This window comes from Spermophilus citellus, assembly GCF_964194105.1.
Source record: "Spermophilus citellus genome assembly, chromosome: 6".
NCBI classification, from domain to species: domain Eukaryota; kingdom Metazoa; phylum Chordata; class Mammalia; order Rodentia; family Sciuridae; genus Spermophilus; species Spermophilus citellus.
The window spans coordinates 142,705,675-142,724,507 of record NC_138187.1 but is presented as its reverse complement, the minus strand read 5'-3'; the positions used below and the strand labels follow the sequence as shown (position 1 = coordinate 142,724,507).

Here is an 18,833-nt window from a genome sequence, read left to right as displayed (position 1 = left end):
TCCAGAAATCCCTCCTACCGCACTTCCCCAACCAATGGGAACTCTCCGGGAGTCCCCACGAGAGCTCCAAAGTAGCAGGCCGAGGCGGACAGCAGGGGTCTAATAGCCAACTGAATACACATCTTAACAAAACCATTATCATCTCAATGGCTTGCTGTAGTCACCTTTCAACCAAAAATGCCATGCATCATTCCTACTCGGCTATGGCTCTCAGCAAAGAGCACGAAAGACAAGCCACAGACCAGAAGAAAAAAAAGTACACAAAGGATATCCTTAAAAGGACTGTTATTTAAAATATACAAACAACTTTTAAAACTTAATGATAAGAAAATACACATTCCAATTAAAAAACAGACCAAGGACTTTAACACCTCTTAAGCAGATGGTAAATAATCTTACAAAAAGATGTTTTTACATCATATGCTATCAGAGAAGTGAAAACAATGACATTCCATGACACACCTATTAAAGCGGCCAAAATTCAGAACACTGACATCACCAAATGCTGGAGAGGACATGGAGCCACAGGAACTCTCACTTATTGCTGGTGGAAATGCAATATAGTATAGCCACTTTGCAAACCAGAATGATGGTTTCTTTAAAAATGAAGTATATTCTTAGCTTGTAATTGAGCACTCATGCTCCTTGGTATTTACTCACGGGTGCTGAAAACATATACACAAAACTTTTGCACAGAATTTTATAATAGCCTTATTCATGATTTCCAAAACTTGGAAGCAATCAAGATGTCCTTCAGTAGATGGATGGTACCTTCAGACAATAGAATGTTATTCAATGCTAAAAAGAAAAAAGCTATCAAGCTATGAAAAGATATGAAGGCAACTTAAGCACTTAGTAATAACTAAGTGAAAGAAGCTAATCTGAAGAGGGTATATACTGTATGATTTCAACTATAACATGATATTCTGGAAAAGACAAAACTATAGAGACATTAAAAAGATCAGGAGCTGCCAAGGGTCTTTGGGGATAGAGAAAGAAACAGGGAGAACAGAGAGGATTTTTAGAGTACTTAAAATACTCTTCATGATGCTATAATGATGAATGCATATTATTATACATTTGTCTAAACTTATAGAATGAACAATACCAAAAATGAACCCTACTATGGACTCTGGATGATATTAATGTGTCGGTATAGGTTCATCAATGGTAACAAATGTACCACTTTGGTTAAGGATATAAATAATAGAGAGGCTATGTATTTGTAGGGGCAGGAAGCATAAGACATATTTCTGTACCTTCCTCTCATTTTTATTGTCAACCTAAATCTGCTTTAAAAGAGCAAAAGTATTTTCATAAATAGCATAGCACTAAAGCGCCCAACAGGGCATTTGGAAAAACCCAGGACGACGACCAGGAAATCCAGGAGGATAAAGGTCCCTGAGAAAGAATTGGAATCAATCTAAGATGGAATGGGGTCCAGGAGTCAGTGTCAAATGTATTTGAGACACAATCTCCCCAGTATACTTATAGAAACAGAAATTCCATCAGACTACTTCCATCCTTAAATATATCAGTTCTTCTACAGGAACAAGGCAGGAAATGTCCTGGTATTCCTTCAACTAGTAGACACTGAGTACCTTCTTTAAACTTTTCCAACTGAAAAAAGAACATGCCACCTCAGGAATGATAGTCAATTGTGGGTTTTAGGAGAAAAAGCAGCAAAATAGGCAAAAGAAACACCTAGAAGAGATGAGTTCTACTATCAAAGTTTTGCTAAAGACCAATTCAGTGCTCAACGTATTGCCATCAACCAACATGCTCCTAGCACTTTTGACCTCTTTGCACCCTATAAATTAGAAAACTGGGCATAAAAAGACTAAACAGCTTGCCAGAGGTGGTAACTAAAATAGAGCGAGAACTAGTAGTAAATGACAAGTGTCCCAATTATGGACAACCCCTCCAGCCAATCTGCTCTTTCAAGAGCACCTTCTGAAAAGAATTCTAAAATTATTTTGTCTTTAAAAGCTGAGAAGTTTGGGGGACACTAGTGCCATTAGCTTGGCATTCAAGACTTCAATATTTATAACATGAGAACTGTGTCAAGGCTACTGGCATCTCCTTAAAAGTATTCATTACTCTTTTCCCAAATCTCTGTTGAGAGTTTGGAAATTTTGTTTCAAAACTATGTTTGGCAGAGAATATATACAAGGTTTTAGGTTATTATAAAGTAGTTGATGAATCAAAGACCTGCGAAAATCAGTGTCTAAAATGGATTAATGCTTTCTACACAGGAATTTTCAGTATACTGAAGAAAAATGAAAGGTAAGTGCAAATGGATTCCTCATTATCTAAACAAAAAATAGCCTTTCTTCATATTTAAATTTTTAAAAAGGAGGGAGGCCGGGTGTAGTGGTGCATACCTGTAGTCTCAGACCCTGGGAAAGCTGAGGCAGGAGGATTTCAAGTTCAAATACAGCCTCAGCAACCTAGCCAGGCCCTAAGCAACTCAGCAAGACCAAATCAAAATTTAAAAAAATCAAAAGGGCTGGAGAGATGGCTCAGTGGTTAAGTGTCCCTAGGTTCGATCCCTGGTATCAAAAAATAATAACTTTTTTTTTATTTGTACACAATACATTTATTTGAACCCAGGACCTCGCATATGCTAGGTGAGCATGCTACCGCTGAGCCACAACCCAGCCCCAATAATAACATTTTAGGCAAAAAAGACTCTAAGTGACTGAGTCACTAACAGCATATAGACCTTTTTAAACCTTATATATCATTAACCTAATATCCCAAAATTAAAAAAAAAATAGAACACTTGTCCAATTTCTGTAGATAAAATTAAGATCCCATTTAGAAGAACCTTGTGAAGTCATATGTTCATTCTGATAAAAATAATATTTCACCAACTAAATTTAAATAAGGAAGGGAAGGAGGTCAGTAAGTAGAGAAGAAGGGAGGGAAGAAGGAGACAGACACATATCCTCAAAAAAATTCCTAGCTTTACCTCTAAATTTCATAGACAAACTGCCATCTATGCAAATTTTTTATAAGAAAGTACTTATAGTCACCTACTCCCCCTACTTTTCCATGCACAAAAAGAAAGCAGCCAAAGGGAACAACTCCCTAATTTATACCTCACATTTATAGTTCTCTCACATACAGGACCAGTAATAACTTCAGAAACCTATTAGAGACATTTCAATATATGTTAGCAGTTTTTATTCAGAAAAAAAAACTTCATTGTATTTTGGTTATTAGTTTCCAAAGAAAATCCTGATGTTTTCATGAAGAGGAACTACTAAATTCAAGCAGGCTCTGCCTGCCCTTGAAGCACAACATACTAAATACCATACATGAAATTAAGGTAGAACTATGAGATAATCTAACTGCAATTGCCATACAAGGACTGGTAAAATTATTAATTCCTCTATAATACACACTAAGTGTTAGTTTTAAACTCTAATTTATTCCTGAAAAAAAAATGTTAATTTTCTTTTAGTTTCTAGGTATGAAAATTATATTCCAATAAATTAATTTTAATTTTCAAGTTATTACAGATAAGAAGTGGAGTACAGAAACTTGTGAAGTCATATGTTCATTCTGATAAAAATAATATTTCACCAACTAAAGTTAAATAAGGAAGGGAAGGAAGTCAGTAAGTAGAGAAGAAGGGAGGGAAAAAGGCGTGAGACACATATCCTCAAATATGATCAACAGAAAAGGTACTAAAAGTTTTCATTTTTTCCAATTATTCATCACACACTTTGCTCCCTGGCATTTCCTTTTTTTTTTTTTTTTTTTTCCTTTTTTAAAACTACCCACCTATTTAAGATTCACAAAAAAAAAGAAATCAACTGGTTTACAGCTCTTTTAAATTTAAGAACTAAGCTAATCTTATTGGCTGAAAAAAAAGTGAAGCACAGAGTAATACTTAGAATGATCCTCTTGTGTTTTTTAAGCAGATATTTTTGTTCCTAAATTTCTGAAAATATGAGAGTATATATAAATAATTTTGTTCATAGTAATTACTAGAGAAGAGAGAAGTATGGCATGGGAGATATTTACGCTTCATAATGTCTCTTTGGTTTTGTTAGAAACTTGTATTTTTATTTGTCTTCTGTAATTTAAACTTCTAAAAAAAATTTTTAAATGTACTACCCACCCTGAGAGCCTCTGCCACTTACGTGTTCAGTCTCTCCAGTAGAGGGCATGGTAGATTCAACATGGAAAAAGTATTAGTTTATCAGACACTCTCCCATTGTGGTTTTGCTGTGCAACTTTTACAACCCACTGCCTTGTTTCTTCTTCCACCACAGAATGGAAAATATGTGTCATCTTAATGTGGAGCAATCCTATTTACCTAAAACCTAACTGCATCAAAAAAATCCAAAGGGAAGTCATCAAAATTATAGCTTTCACTTTAAAAATGTCAGCCTGTCTTTAAAAAGACATGGCAACTTTTTAAGAAAAAGGCTTCTATTAACAACAGGTATTGCCTTAACTCTTAAAATTACCCTTACAATAAATATTTTAAACTGATTTATGTTCAGATTTATCAATCAACCATACAATTTTTAGAAAAAAAAATAATTTCTGCCTTTTAATATGAGTTTTCTGTCTGAAAAGGTTTATGAAAAAGTAAATACTAGTCAATGCTCTGGTTCATTCCTATAATCCCAGATACTGGGGTAGATGAGGCAGGAGGATCAAAAGTTCAAGGTCAGCCTAGGCAACTTAGTGAGACCCTGTATTAAATTAAAGGCAAAAAGTGGATTGAGGTTACAGTTCAGTGGTAGAGCATTTGCCTAGCATGTGCATTGCCCTGGGTTCAAATCCCAAGCTCAGTGGTAGAGCACCCCTGGGTTTAATTCCCAATACTGAGGCTGGGGGAATGCTTAGATATTAAACAAAACCATCAAGGATAGACAGCATTTAAATCACTTGTTTACATGAACACCTGTATACTCACCTTTGTCAATATCGAGAGATGACTGAACTTCTCTAATTTGGAGACCTCTGAAGAATTTAACTGTTAATTTTTGCTTACTTTCCTTAATCATTTATTATCCAGACACCATTTATAAATATATATCATGAACTTGATATTTTATAAATCTGCAACCTTATTTTGATACTTATATAATAAGTATTGAATCATCAGAAAGTGAAAATAGATGTAGGAACATTATTTAAAATTATTTTAGAACAAAGACCATATGCTTAAGAAAAATTACCTTCTTATAGTCTTACAAACATGCTTTCAGGTATTTATTACTGAAATCTAAATGATTTTCCTTTCCACAATAAATTATATAACTGTTCTAATAAATGCAGATTTTGCTAAGTCAAACTTGCAGCTCCAACTACTGGCAGTTCAATATATGAATATGTTGGCTGGTTCCAATTTTCAAAAATATGTCTCCAATTTTCTCTTAACAGGTCTACTGCAAAGTAGGGAGAATATCTTCAGCCTAATCAATGCTTTGCTGTAATTCTTACTGTCTATTTAGAGGCTTGATAGGAAACCCACCTGAATATTCCATCTTATAGTTCTGGTAATATTATCTGAAATGGAATCACTTTGTAGTTGAGGCAATCTATTTGTCCTTAAAGCCTGCAGTAAAGAGAGATGGTTTTTGAAAATGAAGCTTCTTCAATCAAACCCTATCTCCCTGACCACTTCCCCACGTTCCCCTCCCCCACCACAGACACCCTTTTTGTCCATTGAATGTTCTGGTAAATTCTAAGCCAACCAAGAATGATTCATGAGGAAATCCTGATTCCTTGCACTCTTAAAATAGAAAGATTGCGGTGCGTTATCAAATTCTTTGTTTTCCTCTTTATCTCTCACCATAAAAGATTTGTGATTTGTGTTAGCAGGAGACACTGTGGAGGACTCCAGAGCAGCAGCCCTGCAACCTCACAGGTTTCAGCCACGTGTCTAGTGGTGATCAAAAATGCAAAACCAATTAAAGCCCTGTCTTCCGACAGTCACTTTCACCTGTTTCGTCTCTGAATAATAATCATTCCCAAAAGTGTTCTAAGATGCCTAGGCAAATTGCAAAGCAGGTCACAGCACCTGTCCTGAGCAGTCATCCTTTCAGGTTTCTCCGGTTAGGTTTCCTTCCCCCAATTAAGTGGAGTACCTGGGAGGGACTGGAAGGGTTTCTCTGCAGCCTCAGTTTACAGACCAGGTGGCCTCGTGTGAATCTTTAAAGCTGACTGTAAACCAGAAAGGAGGCGCAGAGAGAAAGAGCACGCTCAAGAAAACACAAAAGGAAAAGCCTAGTCTTCATTTGAAATAAGGCCACTGAACTCTGGCTAGCAGCAAACGGATTTCCCTGCTGGGGAATCGGCACTCCCAGGCAGCAAGCAGCAAGCAAGAGGGATACGGGAGAGCGAGCGCCCAGGCCTGGCCGGCAGCCAACCTCGGCCGCAGCGCAGCCCTCCAATCCCGCCCGGCCGCCGCGCCTTGGCAAAGGTCACGGCGACGGCTCGCTCTGAAAGGTCTCTTTCTGCCCCCACGCGGGTCCCTCTAGCCGCAGCTTCTCGGCCTGAGTGCGCACGAAGCCGGGGCCGCCTACGTCAGCAGCGCCCTCGCTCAGGGACCCTTCCGCAGCATCCGTGACCGCCGCAGGCCGCGCTGACCCCGCCCCAAGCCCGCCTGCGTTAGCCAATCCTCGATCGATGGAGGCGGGGCCGGCGCCGCGAGGCCCCGCCCCTTCGCCGCATCCTCTTAAATGCAGCGCTGCGCTCCTCACAGAGAACAGCTGCGGTTCCTGCGGGAAAAAGATAATGCAAAGTGCCATGTTCTTGGCTGTCCAGCACGACTGCGTACCCATGGACAAGAACGCAGGCAGTGGTCCCAAGAGCGAGGAGAAGCGGGAAAAGATGAAACGGACCCTGTGAGTATGGCTTTCTTGTCTCTCCTGCGACCTCCAGTCCAGCTCCTTCCTACAAGCGTTTGCTGCAGACGCGGTACCTTTGGTCTCGACTTTAGCAAACTGTAGCCTGAGCCGCTGCAGAATAAACAAACAAATATATGGGGGAAAAGTTAATTTGCACAGTAATTGTAAAATCTGTGTTGTATGTACTTGTTTTTGTGCGCCAAGGACACAAAAACAAGTACATAGTTTAGGAACTGAGGAAAAATCTCTGTACAAGAGCGGTGGTAGATGCGCTAAGATACTGCAGACGGGCTTTTGTTCTGCATTTAAAACGACATCAGAATACTGCGGCTGAAGCGGGTATACAGGATCCCACCAGCATTCTTAAGGTTGCATTTTGAGTTCTGATGAGCTTACATCGTTTTTGATGATATGTTTTGACTGGTTTTAAGTACAATGGTTTTAGTGTTTTTTTTTGTTTTTTTTTTTTTTTAACGATAAAGCAGATAGTACCCAGTCACGACTGTGGAACAAATAATTGTTCTGCAGTATCCGCTTAAAAAGAGCATTGTAGATGGGGAAGGAGGAGAGCCAGAGGGATATCTATCTATCTATCTATCTATCTATCTATCTCTCTCTCTCTCTCTCTCCCCCCCTCCCCCTCCCCCCCCCACACACACCTCATTGTACACAGCCTCAAGTGAGGTCCAGAACCTCCTGCTCTAGGGGTAGAAGAAGGAGCATCAACCAAGTCAAGGTCGTTTTACTGCTGTCTTTTACATTAAGTGCCAAATGTCTCAGAATTGTAATTAACCTTACAGAGAAACTGCCTTTTGTGGGTCAGAAACAGCATCTGTCTTTTGAACTGTAGAAACCAAATTTATCAAAATATCTTAGTGATTTTAGGCAGTTTTCCCCTTACTTGTAAAACTAGTTAGATGAATGGATGAAATTGTGTTCATCACATAGGTGCTGGGTTTAAATGTTAAGGGAATAAGATTGTCACTTGAGTTCTTGTTTTGTCTTATTTGGTGTGTCTGTAGCTACTGGGTGACTTTATTTGGTAAAAATGACTTCAATTGAAATAGCATATTGAATCAATTGCCTCTTAGTGAATTTAATTTTTTTTTTTTTTTTTAGTTTAAAAGATTGGAAGACCCGTTTGAGCTATTTCTTGCACAATTCTTCTACTCCTGGGAAGCCCAAAACCAGCAAGAAAAGCAAACAGCAAACTTTCATCAAGTAAGTCAGAATCCTGTACTTGCAAGCATGAACAGCAAGTTTTTAAACTTGAAAGAGGAACTCTGATATGCATAAGCTAATATGTGGAACTTCTCTTGCAGGCCTTCTCCTGAGGAAGCACTGCTGTGGTCAGAGGCATTTGATGAACTTCTAGCTAGTAAATGTAAGTTAAACTCTTGAATTTGATCCATTGCAAAAATCACAAGAGTCTAAGAAGTATATATCCATACCACAAATGAGCAGCTTGTAGGAGAGCTTTTACAATTACTAGCATAAAGCGTATTTTTCTCTCCTTTATTTTTCAGTATTTAGTCATGGAAATGTATGTGGTATGCACTCCAGGTGGGGAAGAAAAGTTAGCCTAAATATTAAAACGAACATTGCTCATAGTTAGGGTTGAGTCAGCTTTTCCATTGCATACAATGTTTTCAAGAGCCCGAGTTCTAGAGAATTTATATATCTCCTCTATATATTTATTTTGCATTTATAGCAAATCTATATATTTTTGTAGCAGAGCACCAACTTAAGCATTTTACCTACTGGTATCTTAGTCTTTAAAAAGCTTAATTAAGGATTACAGACTTGAGTGAAATCTAGAAAATTGCTACATCTAATACTAGAAAAGCATAAGGAATTATCTGGTCACTCAATTCTTTACACTCTGCAATCTTACTTTCTCTCCTCTTCAGATGGTCTTGCTGCATTCAGGGCTTTTTTAAAATCTGAGTTCTGTGAAGAAAATATTGAATTCTGGTTGGCCTGTGAAGACTTCAAAAAAACAAAATCACCCCAAAAACTGTCCTCAAAAGCAAGGAAAATATATACTGATTTCATAGAAAAGGAAGCTCCAAAAGAGGTAAGAAAAAGGTTCTTTATTTCAGCATAATTTGGATGTCCTTAGCACCAAAGTGAAACAAATTGAATTGAAAGCATCAAATCAGAGGCAAGTGGGAAGAGCAGTATCAAGGCCTCCCTCCTCACTAGCCTAAATTTCAGTTAAGTCTCTCCAGTCTTGGCTGAAGCTAATCACACATTACATTTTTTTGTTTTCAAATATTAAAGTTCATTCACTAAGACTGAATACCAAATAAACCATTTTTTTGTTGTTGTTTTATTTCAGATAAACATAGACTTCCAAACCAAAACTCTAATCGCCCAAAATATACAAGAGGCTACAAGTGGCTGCTTCACTACTGCCCAGAAAAGAGTATATAGCCTGATGGAGAACAACTCTTACCCGCGTTTCTTGGAGTCAGAATTCTACCAGGACTTGTGCAAAAGGTCACAGATCACCACAGATCCCCATACTACATGAGATGGAAAAAAGAGCCCCAGAATGGAGGACATTTCTTTCTTTTTCCTAAGGGAAAAGGCTGTGATCTACTAAAAAGACTGACCTTGAATTCAGCCTGGGTGTTCAGGAAACATCACCCAGAACTATTGATTCAAAGTTGGGTAGTGAGTCAGGAAGCCAGTAACCTAGGAGAAGCGTGTGTCAGAAGGGCTTCCCTTCTTGAAGAACGTGGGGGTGTCTCACTGGAAAAGCCAGAGCAAGATGAAAGACACCGTGTAATACTATCGTTCCAAAACCATTGAAAATCAATAGGTCTGGGATTATGTGGCCTTAGCTAGCTGGCTGTACATCTTTCCCTAAATCAGTCCATGTTACCACATAGTGGTTTTAGTTTTAGTTTTAGTTTTTAAGTACTAAGTAACATTAAAATGTTTACTATGTGCAAGGGTATTGAAGTTCTTATGACTTACAGATCATCAGTACTGTTGTCTCATGTATCGCTGAAACTGAAAAGGTCTGTTTGAATTGTTAACCGGTGTGTGAAATTGAATGCGTGCTTTGTGTGGGAAACTCAGTGTCCGTTATGAGTGCCAAAAACTGTCTTGAAGGCAGCTAAACTTTGAAGTGGTCTTTGAATACTTTTAATAAATTTTATTTTGATAAATAATGTTATTGAACATGGAGTCCAGATGTGATCTGATTTTATTTGACTTTGGTAACTAGAATTATGGCAGATATAAGCAAAACCATCTAAAAAAAGGACTAGCTAAAATGAGCAGTAAAATATGAAAACAAGCTCCAAAATTAGTCACATAACTGTTTTTCCAATAGATGAATGTAAGCCTACTTTTTTATTCTTTCCCTTGGTTCTAAGCTCCCCTGTAGGTACTAGCATAAGTTTCCAAGACTCATATTTGAAAACTGTTTTTCCATGATGGGTCAATACACAATCAAAGTTTTCCTGAGTCTCTTTCCTTTATTTGCTTAAAAAAAAATCTGATTATGTAACTTTAGTTAATGATGAAGGCAAAAGAAAGGCACTTTTGTTTCTTACCTTTAATCCAGGAATGTGCTTTTTCCTAGTTGAGAAATCTGTTATTTTTCTAACTGCTAAGGTAAAAAAAAAAAGAATACCGTTTCCTTCAGCAGGCTGCTTTTCATTCTCCTTGGTTATGGTTTTAATAAACGAGAGGGAGGCAGCCTTCATCTTGGAGTTGGAAGATCTGAGCCAAAGTACTGACTTCCCATAGCTTTGTGACCTTAAGATCCTAACGCCTTTGCTGGCTCCCCACATGACACCTCTCTGGTATCTGTGAAGTAGTAAGGGACTTTAGAAATTGTAAAGCACTAAAAAGTGCATTTATTTCTGATTTTCCAAAAGAAAATTGGCCTCCAGTAGTTTAAATACTGTTTCCACTGTGACTGCACTAATTTTCACCTTAACCAGAGTTTCTGACAACAACATGCACAGGCTCCATGACAGATGGCCCTGTCCACTCCTGTATCATCAGCAGCCAGAATGACACACGGTAGATGCTTCATAAACATTTGTGGAATAAGTGAATTCTGAAGGGTCATGGAAACAGTGCTATTTCTTTTAGAATAAATAAAATGGGTCTGCATAATTCTTATAAAAGATTTGGACCAACAGAGGAACCTAGGAGTCATGTCAATATACTTTGCCACCAAGTGCTATTTATTGTACCTTGTCTCTCTATCCAGCTTATTCTCTGCTACCACCCTGATGAAAGATGCTGTCATCTGATGACTAGATGACTGCAGTTGTCTCAAGTGACCTCCCCCTGCTCATCCTCCCCATCTTATATGTTCCCTGCTTTTTAACTCTAGGGATCCTTCCAAGATACAACCCTGAGCTTTTCTTCTGTTGCTTGTAAACCTTTGACCAGCCTCCCAAACATGAGGATAAAGGCAGTATCCCTAATATGGCCTTACACCTGCAGGGCTTGACTCCTTCCATTCTCAGCTGTGCCACATGTCCCCTGGCTCTTTCTAGTAGCCTCACTGGCCTACTTTCATTCCCTTGAAGATGCCAGGCCCACTGGGCTCAAAGGGCCTTTGCACCTAATAGTTCCTTTGTACAGGATACAATTTTAGCTTCTATTCATCACTCAACTATCCTTGCAATTTCCACTGCCCAGGGAAGCCTGCCCTGACCTCCTTACCTAGGTCAGATCCTCTTTTAGATGTTCTCACAGCATGATTACATTTAGAGCACTTAATTGAGTCATAAGTTCTAATTAATTTGTATGATTATTTGAAAATTCTGTCTTTGACTAGATTGTGGATGCTACAATTGAGAACCCTGTGCTTTTTTTCTGCTCACAGCTAAATCCCAACACCTAGTTCAATGCCTGGTATACAATAGGGGGCACATAAATAATTTTTCAAGTGAATGAATAAGTATTAAAAGATATTTTAAGCAAATGTTGGTGAAATAGAAAATAAGAATTCAAGGAGAAATTAGGACCTGATTTAGTGGTTGGTTTTGTTTAAAAGATGGGGTCTCTCCCTATTGCCCAGGCTGACCCCCAACTCCAGTGATCCTCCTGCCTTAGCTTCTTTTGTTGTTGGTACTACAGGCACATGGTACTGCACCCAATTTTTAAGGATATGATTTTAAAAGCCTCACTGGCTCAAAGTTCCGAAAATATCTGCAGAACTTTTTCTTTTGGCAAAATAAATAAATACTCCTTACTGGGCATGTTCTCTATGACTTTAATAGAAGGAAAAGCCAAATTATAGCAACAAAAAACAAGAGTCTTGACTTTTAGGGCTGCTGAAAGTACAGGTTTTATTCAGGTGGTATTTTTTAATGTCTTCCAGTGTGGAACAAACTGAAATAGATTTAAGATTAGAGACCGCATGTCTCTACAAATACTACTTAATGTTCCAGTTTCTCAGAGTTCTTATGCTTGGGATCCACAGTCTCTTCATTTTGATAATATTTCACTGTTTTATATATTTTAAGCCCAAGGGTGTGTCTAAGTATAGTAATTTCATATAGTCACATCAGGAAAAATAACAGAAAATTGTATGCTATCTGTCATCTGAGCACTGGAGGTGATAAATGAGTTTCAATGAAATTACTTAAAGTGATCACCCAAAATTTCACAGGAAAGAGGTCTTTGCTAGTTTTGCTAGAGGTATTTTGTTGATTAACCACAACAAAATTTCTCTGTCAGGAGATAAGTCATGAATGAAAGTGAATTGTGCATTTCAACAGCAGAGTCTATAAGGCACCTACTCTGTGCCAGGCATTCTGCTCTTTGCAACTTTGTTTTTCTATGTTAGCCCCAAATTGCAGCTAAAGGAATTAGCCTGACTTTAGAGAGAGTGTTGCCACTAGTAAATGGTGAGTTTTGACATGCGCAGAGATTTCCCCGGGTTTGACTCAGATGCCTTTTGACAACTCCAACTCCCTTCTCTCTTTCTCTGAGAAGAACTCAACAGACATCTGAATGCTACTATAAACAACCTTCTGGCAAAAGTAGATGTGTTAGAAAAGTCCAACTTTGCAAGTTGGTGCTTGCAGTTGCAAACAAACAAACCAAAAAAAAAAAAAAATCATTCCTTTCCAGAAAAAGAAAAAAAAAAAGGAATGAGTTAAAGAGAAGAGCTTCTACATGTTGAAATCCAATCAGAAGAATCCTAAGCAAGACAGAACTGCAGGAGAGCAAGCACCAAGTAAAACAAGAAAGCATTTAAATGAGGAAACACAGTTGTGAATGGGTGTTGAAAAAGAATTGGATACCCACATCAGCCTGAGACAGGAGACGTAATTGGCTGGGAAGGCACTGGAGAAGGATGTCTGTGCGAAGCAGGATGCTGGGGCATCTCTGCGGCAGCAGCTGGATTGTCTCAGGACTCTCAAGCACGAACTTCCTTTTAAGCTGCAGAGTTCAGACTTAAGAATAAAACAGAAAAGTGAACTAAACAGACACTTGGAAAAGAAGACTAATCAAAAGGCTGCTCCCATTAAACATCTGGAACAAAGATTGCACCAGGCTGATCAAGGCTTCCAGAAAGCTGAACTCTTCATCGACTCTTCACACAGACAAGATCAACAGTCTGCAGCTGGAAGCAGAGATGACCATCGGGCAGCAGCGGCAGTTCCAATTAGACCTAAAACAGGAGAGAAGTTTACAAAACCACAGGAGCATTCCAGGGAAGGGTTCTCAGAGCCAAAACCCAAGGATGGGCAGTTCGAAATTCAAGAGGAAAAGGTTAAACTAAAAAGAGCCAATGGAAGAAAACAAGAGGCTGCAGCCTCTCCCTATAGATAAACAGTATCAGTCACTGTTCTCTGAAAAGCCACAGGTATGTTAGCACAAAGAATGTGTAAGAACCGCAGAGGAACCTTCTGTGATACCTTCTCAACAAAAGACCAGCCTCTTCTTTCAAATATCAAGCCTGAGCAAGTTACAGTCCCTATCACAAGGGGCTGATGAAGCAATATTCTACCAGTTCATCTTAATACTGAAGGAAAAGACCTGGGCCAAAACATTCCTGCAGGGCCATTCTCTACCTGTGTTGGATGTCAGAATCTCCAAAAGCATAGTCCTTAGAGTCAAGTGAAGAATTGAGAGAAATGATTGATGTATACCAGGTCCAAGAAGAAAAGGCAGTCGTTGGGCATGCCAGAAATTGTGCTCATTTTCCCTAGTGACTGCACAAATAAGTTATTCAGTTGCACCTTTCTTTTTTAAGTCCTAAACACACTCACACACATATTGGGAAATTTTCCCCCTATGGATATTCTTGCAGAAACTTGAGGGAGAGAAAGAGGAGAATTTTCCAAAATTAAAGAAGAAAACAAACCCTGATGCAAGAAGCTTAAGGAACACCAAGCAGAATAAATACTGCAAAACTGAATATCAGCTTCAGGCTGCTGAAAAGCTAACAACGGAGGAAATCTAGAAAATACCCAGAGGGAGAAAAATGCCTTAATGTACTAGAAGCTATGATAAGAACTAGAATAAAGGGGCTAGGCATGTGGCTCAAGTGGTAGTGCGCTTGCCTAGTATGCATGAGGCACTGGGTTCGATTCTCAGCACCACATAAAAATAAAATAAAGATATTGTGTCCTCCTAAAACTAAAAAATAAACATTTTTTTAAAAAATAAAGAATTGGGGCGGGGATGTGGCTCAAGCGGTAGCACGCTCGCCTGGCATGGGTGCAGCCCGGGTTCCATCCTCAGCACCACATACCAACAAAGATGTTGTGTCCGCCGAAAACTAAAAAAAGAAAAAATTTAAAAATTCTCTCTCTCTCTCTTTCTCTCTCTCTTTCTTTCTCTCTCTCTCTCTCTCTCTCTCTCTCTCTCTCTCTCTCTTTAAAAAAATAAAAAATTTAAAAAAATAAAGAATTAGAGTAAACTTTTGGTCAGAAACCATGCAAACAAAAAGAAAGATAAAGTGTTAAAAATTTTTTTAAATTCATTCATTTAGCAATCTCAATATCCAACAAAATTCTTCTTCAAACATGAAGGCAAAACAAAAACCTTCTCAGACATAAAAACAACGGAGGGAATTTATTGCCAACAAACCTACTGGACATGGGATGTTAAAACAAGTTCTTCACAAAAATGGACAATGATATAGGTTGAAAGCTCAGATTTCAGGAAAGAAGATTGTAGCAGAAGGAATCCATGAAAATAAAGTAATGTTATTTAGTGTTCTTGCTCCTAGATCAGTTATGATAGCTGCTTGTTTAAAGTAATAATAAAAGTAATAACATATTGAGGGATTATAGCATACAGATAAATAAAAGAAATGACAACAGTATCATAAGGAACAGAAAGGGAACGGGGAATACTCTTTTTTTTTTTTTTACTCCAAACTTTGTTTATTGCCATAAGATCTTCTGAATCTTTAAGCTAGAGAGAATCTGATTTCAAAAACAATGGGATATACAAAGTGGTTTAAAAGATCATGAAGTCGGAGAATCATGGGTGCAGTTTTGTAGACTCTTTGAGGGTCCCTGCTCCAAACTCTCACTGATCAAGGGAAGCCTGTCATTTTCCAGGCATAAGGGGACCAATGTCCTTGTCAGGCAATTCCGGCTCTTCCAGGGCATCAGGAGTCACCAACTCCTGAGACAGAAATGTTGTTCCATTCCTCTCCATTCCAGAGTTCCCCCAGGGCCCCTCTTCTCTGAGCTCTGCTTTACCTGAAAGGACGAAACCCATCCCCACACGTTTCTGTCATATGCTTGAGTCCATCTGGACCACCAATGACCAGTCACCAGGGTCACCCACCCATTGTGCAGCCACATTGTGTCACCAGGGTATCCACTCTTTAATGTGTCTTGTGAATGTGAGGCAGGAAATGCAGGCCCAAGAAATCCTATCACATTGCGATTCATGTTGGCTCCTCTCCTCTCCTTCGTTGCCAGTTACTCCTGTCAGCTATCACAGAATGCCAGAGGCTGGGTAGACCATATACAGAAGAAGTTCCTTTTGCTCACAGTCTGGAGGCTGGAAGGAGAGGCGGACCACCCAAGGCTTGACTGCGAAGGTGATGGGCAAAACCCTGGCTCCCAGCAATTTTCTCCCAGAATGAGTACAACCAATGGACGAATCTCCACAACAAGCGTCACCAAGCCGCAAGCCAACGGATTCAATTCCTATTCGTTCCAGAGGTCTTAGTCCACAGAAGGGCAGCTCCAGTCCTTGGGGCTCAAGGTCAGGCAGAACGGCATGGCAGGAGGGAAGCAGCTCACACGATGATCAGGAAACCTGGGAATACTCTTAAGTTTCCTATACTATGAAGTAAGTGGGGTAGTGTTATTAGAGGACAGGCTTAGATTTGTTGTAAGGGCATGTCTCAAGTTTGAGGGAAACCACTTAAAGATTTTCAAAAAGAACATAATTGATATGCTAAAGAGGGAGATGAAATAGAATCCTATAGAATTCTCAGTGAAACCCACAGAAAAGAGAAAGGAAAGGAAAGCTTTCAAAATAACAAGTGTCTTGAATATAAAATAATTATAAATGTGAAAATAGGAATTGAATCATATCATTAACTATTCAAATGTAAATGTTCTAAATATACCAATTCATTGTCAGGGTAGATTTAAAAAAAAAACAGGATCCAACTAAGTATATGTTGTCTACAAGAAACACACTTTATATACAAGTAAAAGAAGAAAAATATGAAATCAATGACCACAGATTCCATTTTAAGAAAGAATGGAAAATTTGACTTGAAATAAGAAAGGAAATAATAAAGATCAAAGGAGAAATCAATGAAGCAGAAAACAGAAAAGCAATAGAGAAAATTCAATGGAACAAATAGCTATTTCCTCTGAGAAGATCAATAAACTTGATAAGACTTTAAGTTGAATGCTTAGGGGGAAAAAAATCACCAATTACATCAAAATGAGGCTGATGACATAGCCACAGTGCCTATAGATGTGAAAATGATAGGAAACATGAACAACCCTATGCCAATTTCAATAATTTACATGAAATACATTTATTTCTTCAAAGTCACAAATTACCACAGTTCACTCAAAAAGAAAAGGATAATCTGAACTCTTTATATCTACTATCTACTAAGAAATTGAATTCATAAGTAAAATAATTTCCATGAAGAAAAGCATAGGTCCATATAGGCCACTACCAAACTGTATCAAACCCCCTAGAATAATACCAACAGATCTGAAAGAGCTTATTTTTCAAACACAGATAATACCAGCAGTACTCTGACACCAAAACCAGAAAAAAGATCCTATTTTTTAAAAAAAATAGAGCCAAACCTTATTCATGAAGAGGAAACATTCCTTTTTTTACATATTTTTTAATTAGGACATTATAATTGTACATAGTGATGGGATTCATTGTTACCTATTCATACATACACACAATGGAATGATATAATTTAACCAATATTATTCCCTAGTATTTCCCCTTTCTCCTCCTCCCTCCCCTTTCCTCTACTCTACTGATCAAAGAGGGAACATTTCTAAACAATATCTTAGCAATCAAACCCATCAACATGTTAAAAATTTAATTCATCTTGACCAATTTGGATTTGACCCAGTAATATAAGGTTTACTTAGCTTTTTAGTCAGCCAATATAGTTCCCCATGTGAACAAATTAAAAATAGAAAATCCATGTGATCATCTTCACAAAATATCCATAAAATCCAATACCCATTGATAATCAAAGGACTCAACTAGAATAAAAAGGAAGTTACCCAACCAGATAATGCATACTTTCAAAAAAGTGACAGCTAACAACATACTTAATGCTTACAGACTGAACAACTTCTCCTGAGATCAGGAACAGACATGGAAGCCCATTTTCATTTCTGAGGAGGTTCAAGTCTGTCAACACAGGCAAGAAAAAGAAATAAAAAGAATCTAGATTAGAAAGGAAGAGGTAAATCTATTTCTCTGCATCTGATATGATCTTTTATAAATAAAATCTCAAGGAATACACACAAGAAACTAGAATTAAGAAGTCAGTATAATAAGTTTTCAGACTAAAGCATCAATGTATACAACTTAATTTTACTTACACATATTAGTAACATGCAGTGAGAAATTGAAATAAATATAAGATAGCAACATAAAATATGAAATACTTAGAAATAGTATTTGGAAGAACTATTTTCTGAAAACTTCTGCTCAGAGAAATTAGAAGAGACTTAGATAAATGGAGAAAGAACCCACTGGTTGGAAGATTCAATGTTATTATATCAATTCTACCAAATTGAGCTCTCAAATTAGTACAATCTCAATTTCAGACAGGATTTTTGTGGAAATTGACAAGTATATTCTAAATTCTATGGCATTACAGAGAACCTAGAACAGCCAGTACAGCCTCAGAAAGAAGAGCAAAGTTGGGAAGCTATGTTATTTCAAGGGTTACAGGAAGGCAACAGTCAATAAGATAATATGCCATGGGCATGAAGATAGACAAACGAGCCCTGGAAATGCAGATAATTATTGGCATTAAGATAAACAGTGTAGAAATAAACCCATCCATCAAAAAACAGCCATGAGAGGCTGGAGTTGTGGCTCAGTGGTAGAGGGCTCACTTAGCATGCATGAAGCACTGGGTTCGCTCCTCAACACCACATAAAAATGAAATAAAGATATTGTGTGCCCACCTTCAACTAAAAAATAAAGATTTTTTTTAAAAAAACACAGCCATGTTTTGATACAGAAAAAAAAGCAATTCATCTTAAAAAGTATAGACTTTTCAACAAATGGTGCTGCAACTATTGGATATTCCTTTCTTCCCTAAATTAGCATTGCTCAGCACATCTTACCATAGGCAAAAGTTGATTTAAAGTGGAATATAGGGGGCTGGGGATGTGTCTCAAACAGTAGCGCGCTTGTCTGGCATGCGTGCGGCCCGGGTTCGATCCTCAGCACCACATACAAACAAAGATGTTGTGTCTGCCGAAA

The 18,833-nt window shown here is 38.1% G+C and overlaps 2 protein-coding genes across 2 annotated transcripts in view; both read left to right on the top strand.

Moving 5' to 3' along the window:
- The window catches only part of RO60 (Ro60, Y RNA binding protein), a 301,212-nt gene that overhangs the window by 25,098 nt on the left and 257,281 nt on the right, over positions 1-18,833 (top strand). The gene's annotated exons all lie outside the window — the stretch shown is intronic.
- Positions 6,744-10,156, top strand: RGS2 (regulator of G protein signaling 2). The gene is made up of 5 exons (XM_081297848.1): positions 6,744-6,875; positions 7,998-8,099; positions 8,201-8,262; positions 8,789-8,955; positions 9,220-10,156. The coding sequence occupies exons 1-5, from the start codon at positions 6,766-6,768 to the stop codon at positions 9,412-9,414; spliced, it is 636 nt and encodes a 211-aa protein (XP_081153974.1). The 5' UTR covers positions 6,744-6,765; the 3' UTR covers positions 9,415-10,156.

Bases quoted from the DNA above. Each gene is read 5' to 3' on its own strand.
- RGS2 (XM_081297848.1), top strand. From the start codon at position 6,766: ATGCAAAGTGCCATGTTCTTGGCTGTCCAGCACGACTGCGTACCCATG. The intron at 6,876-7,997 runs GTGAGTATGGCT...TTTTTTTTTTAG, and splicing joins GAAAAGATGAAACGGACCCT to TTTAAAAGATTGGAAGACCC. The intron at 8,100-8,200 runs GTAAGTCAGAAT...CTTCTCTTGCAG, and splicing joins AAACAGCAAACTTTCATCAA to GCCTTCTCCTGAGGAAGCAC.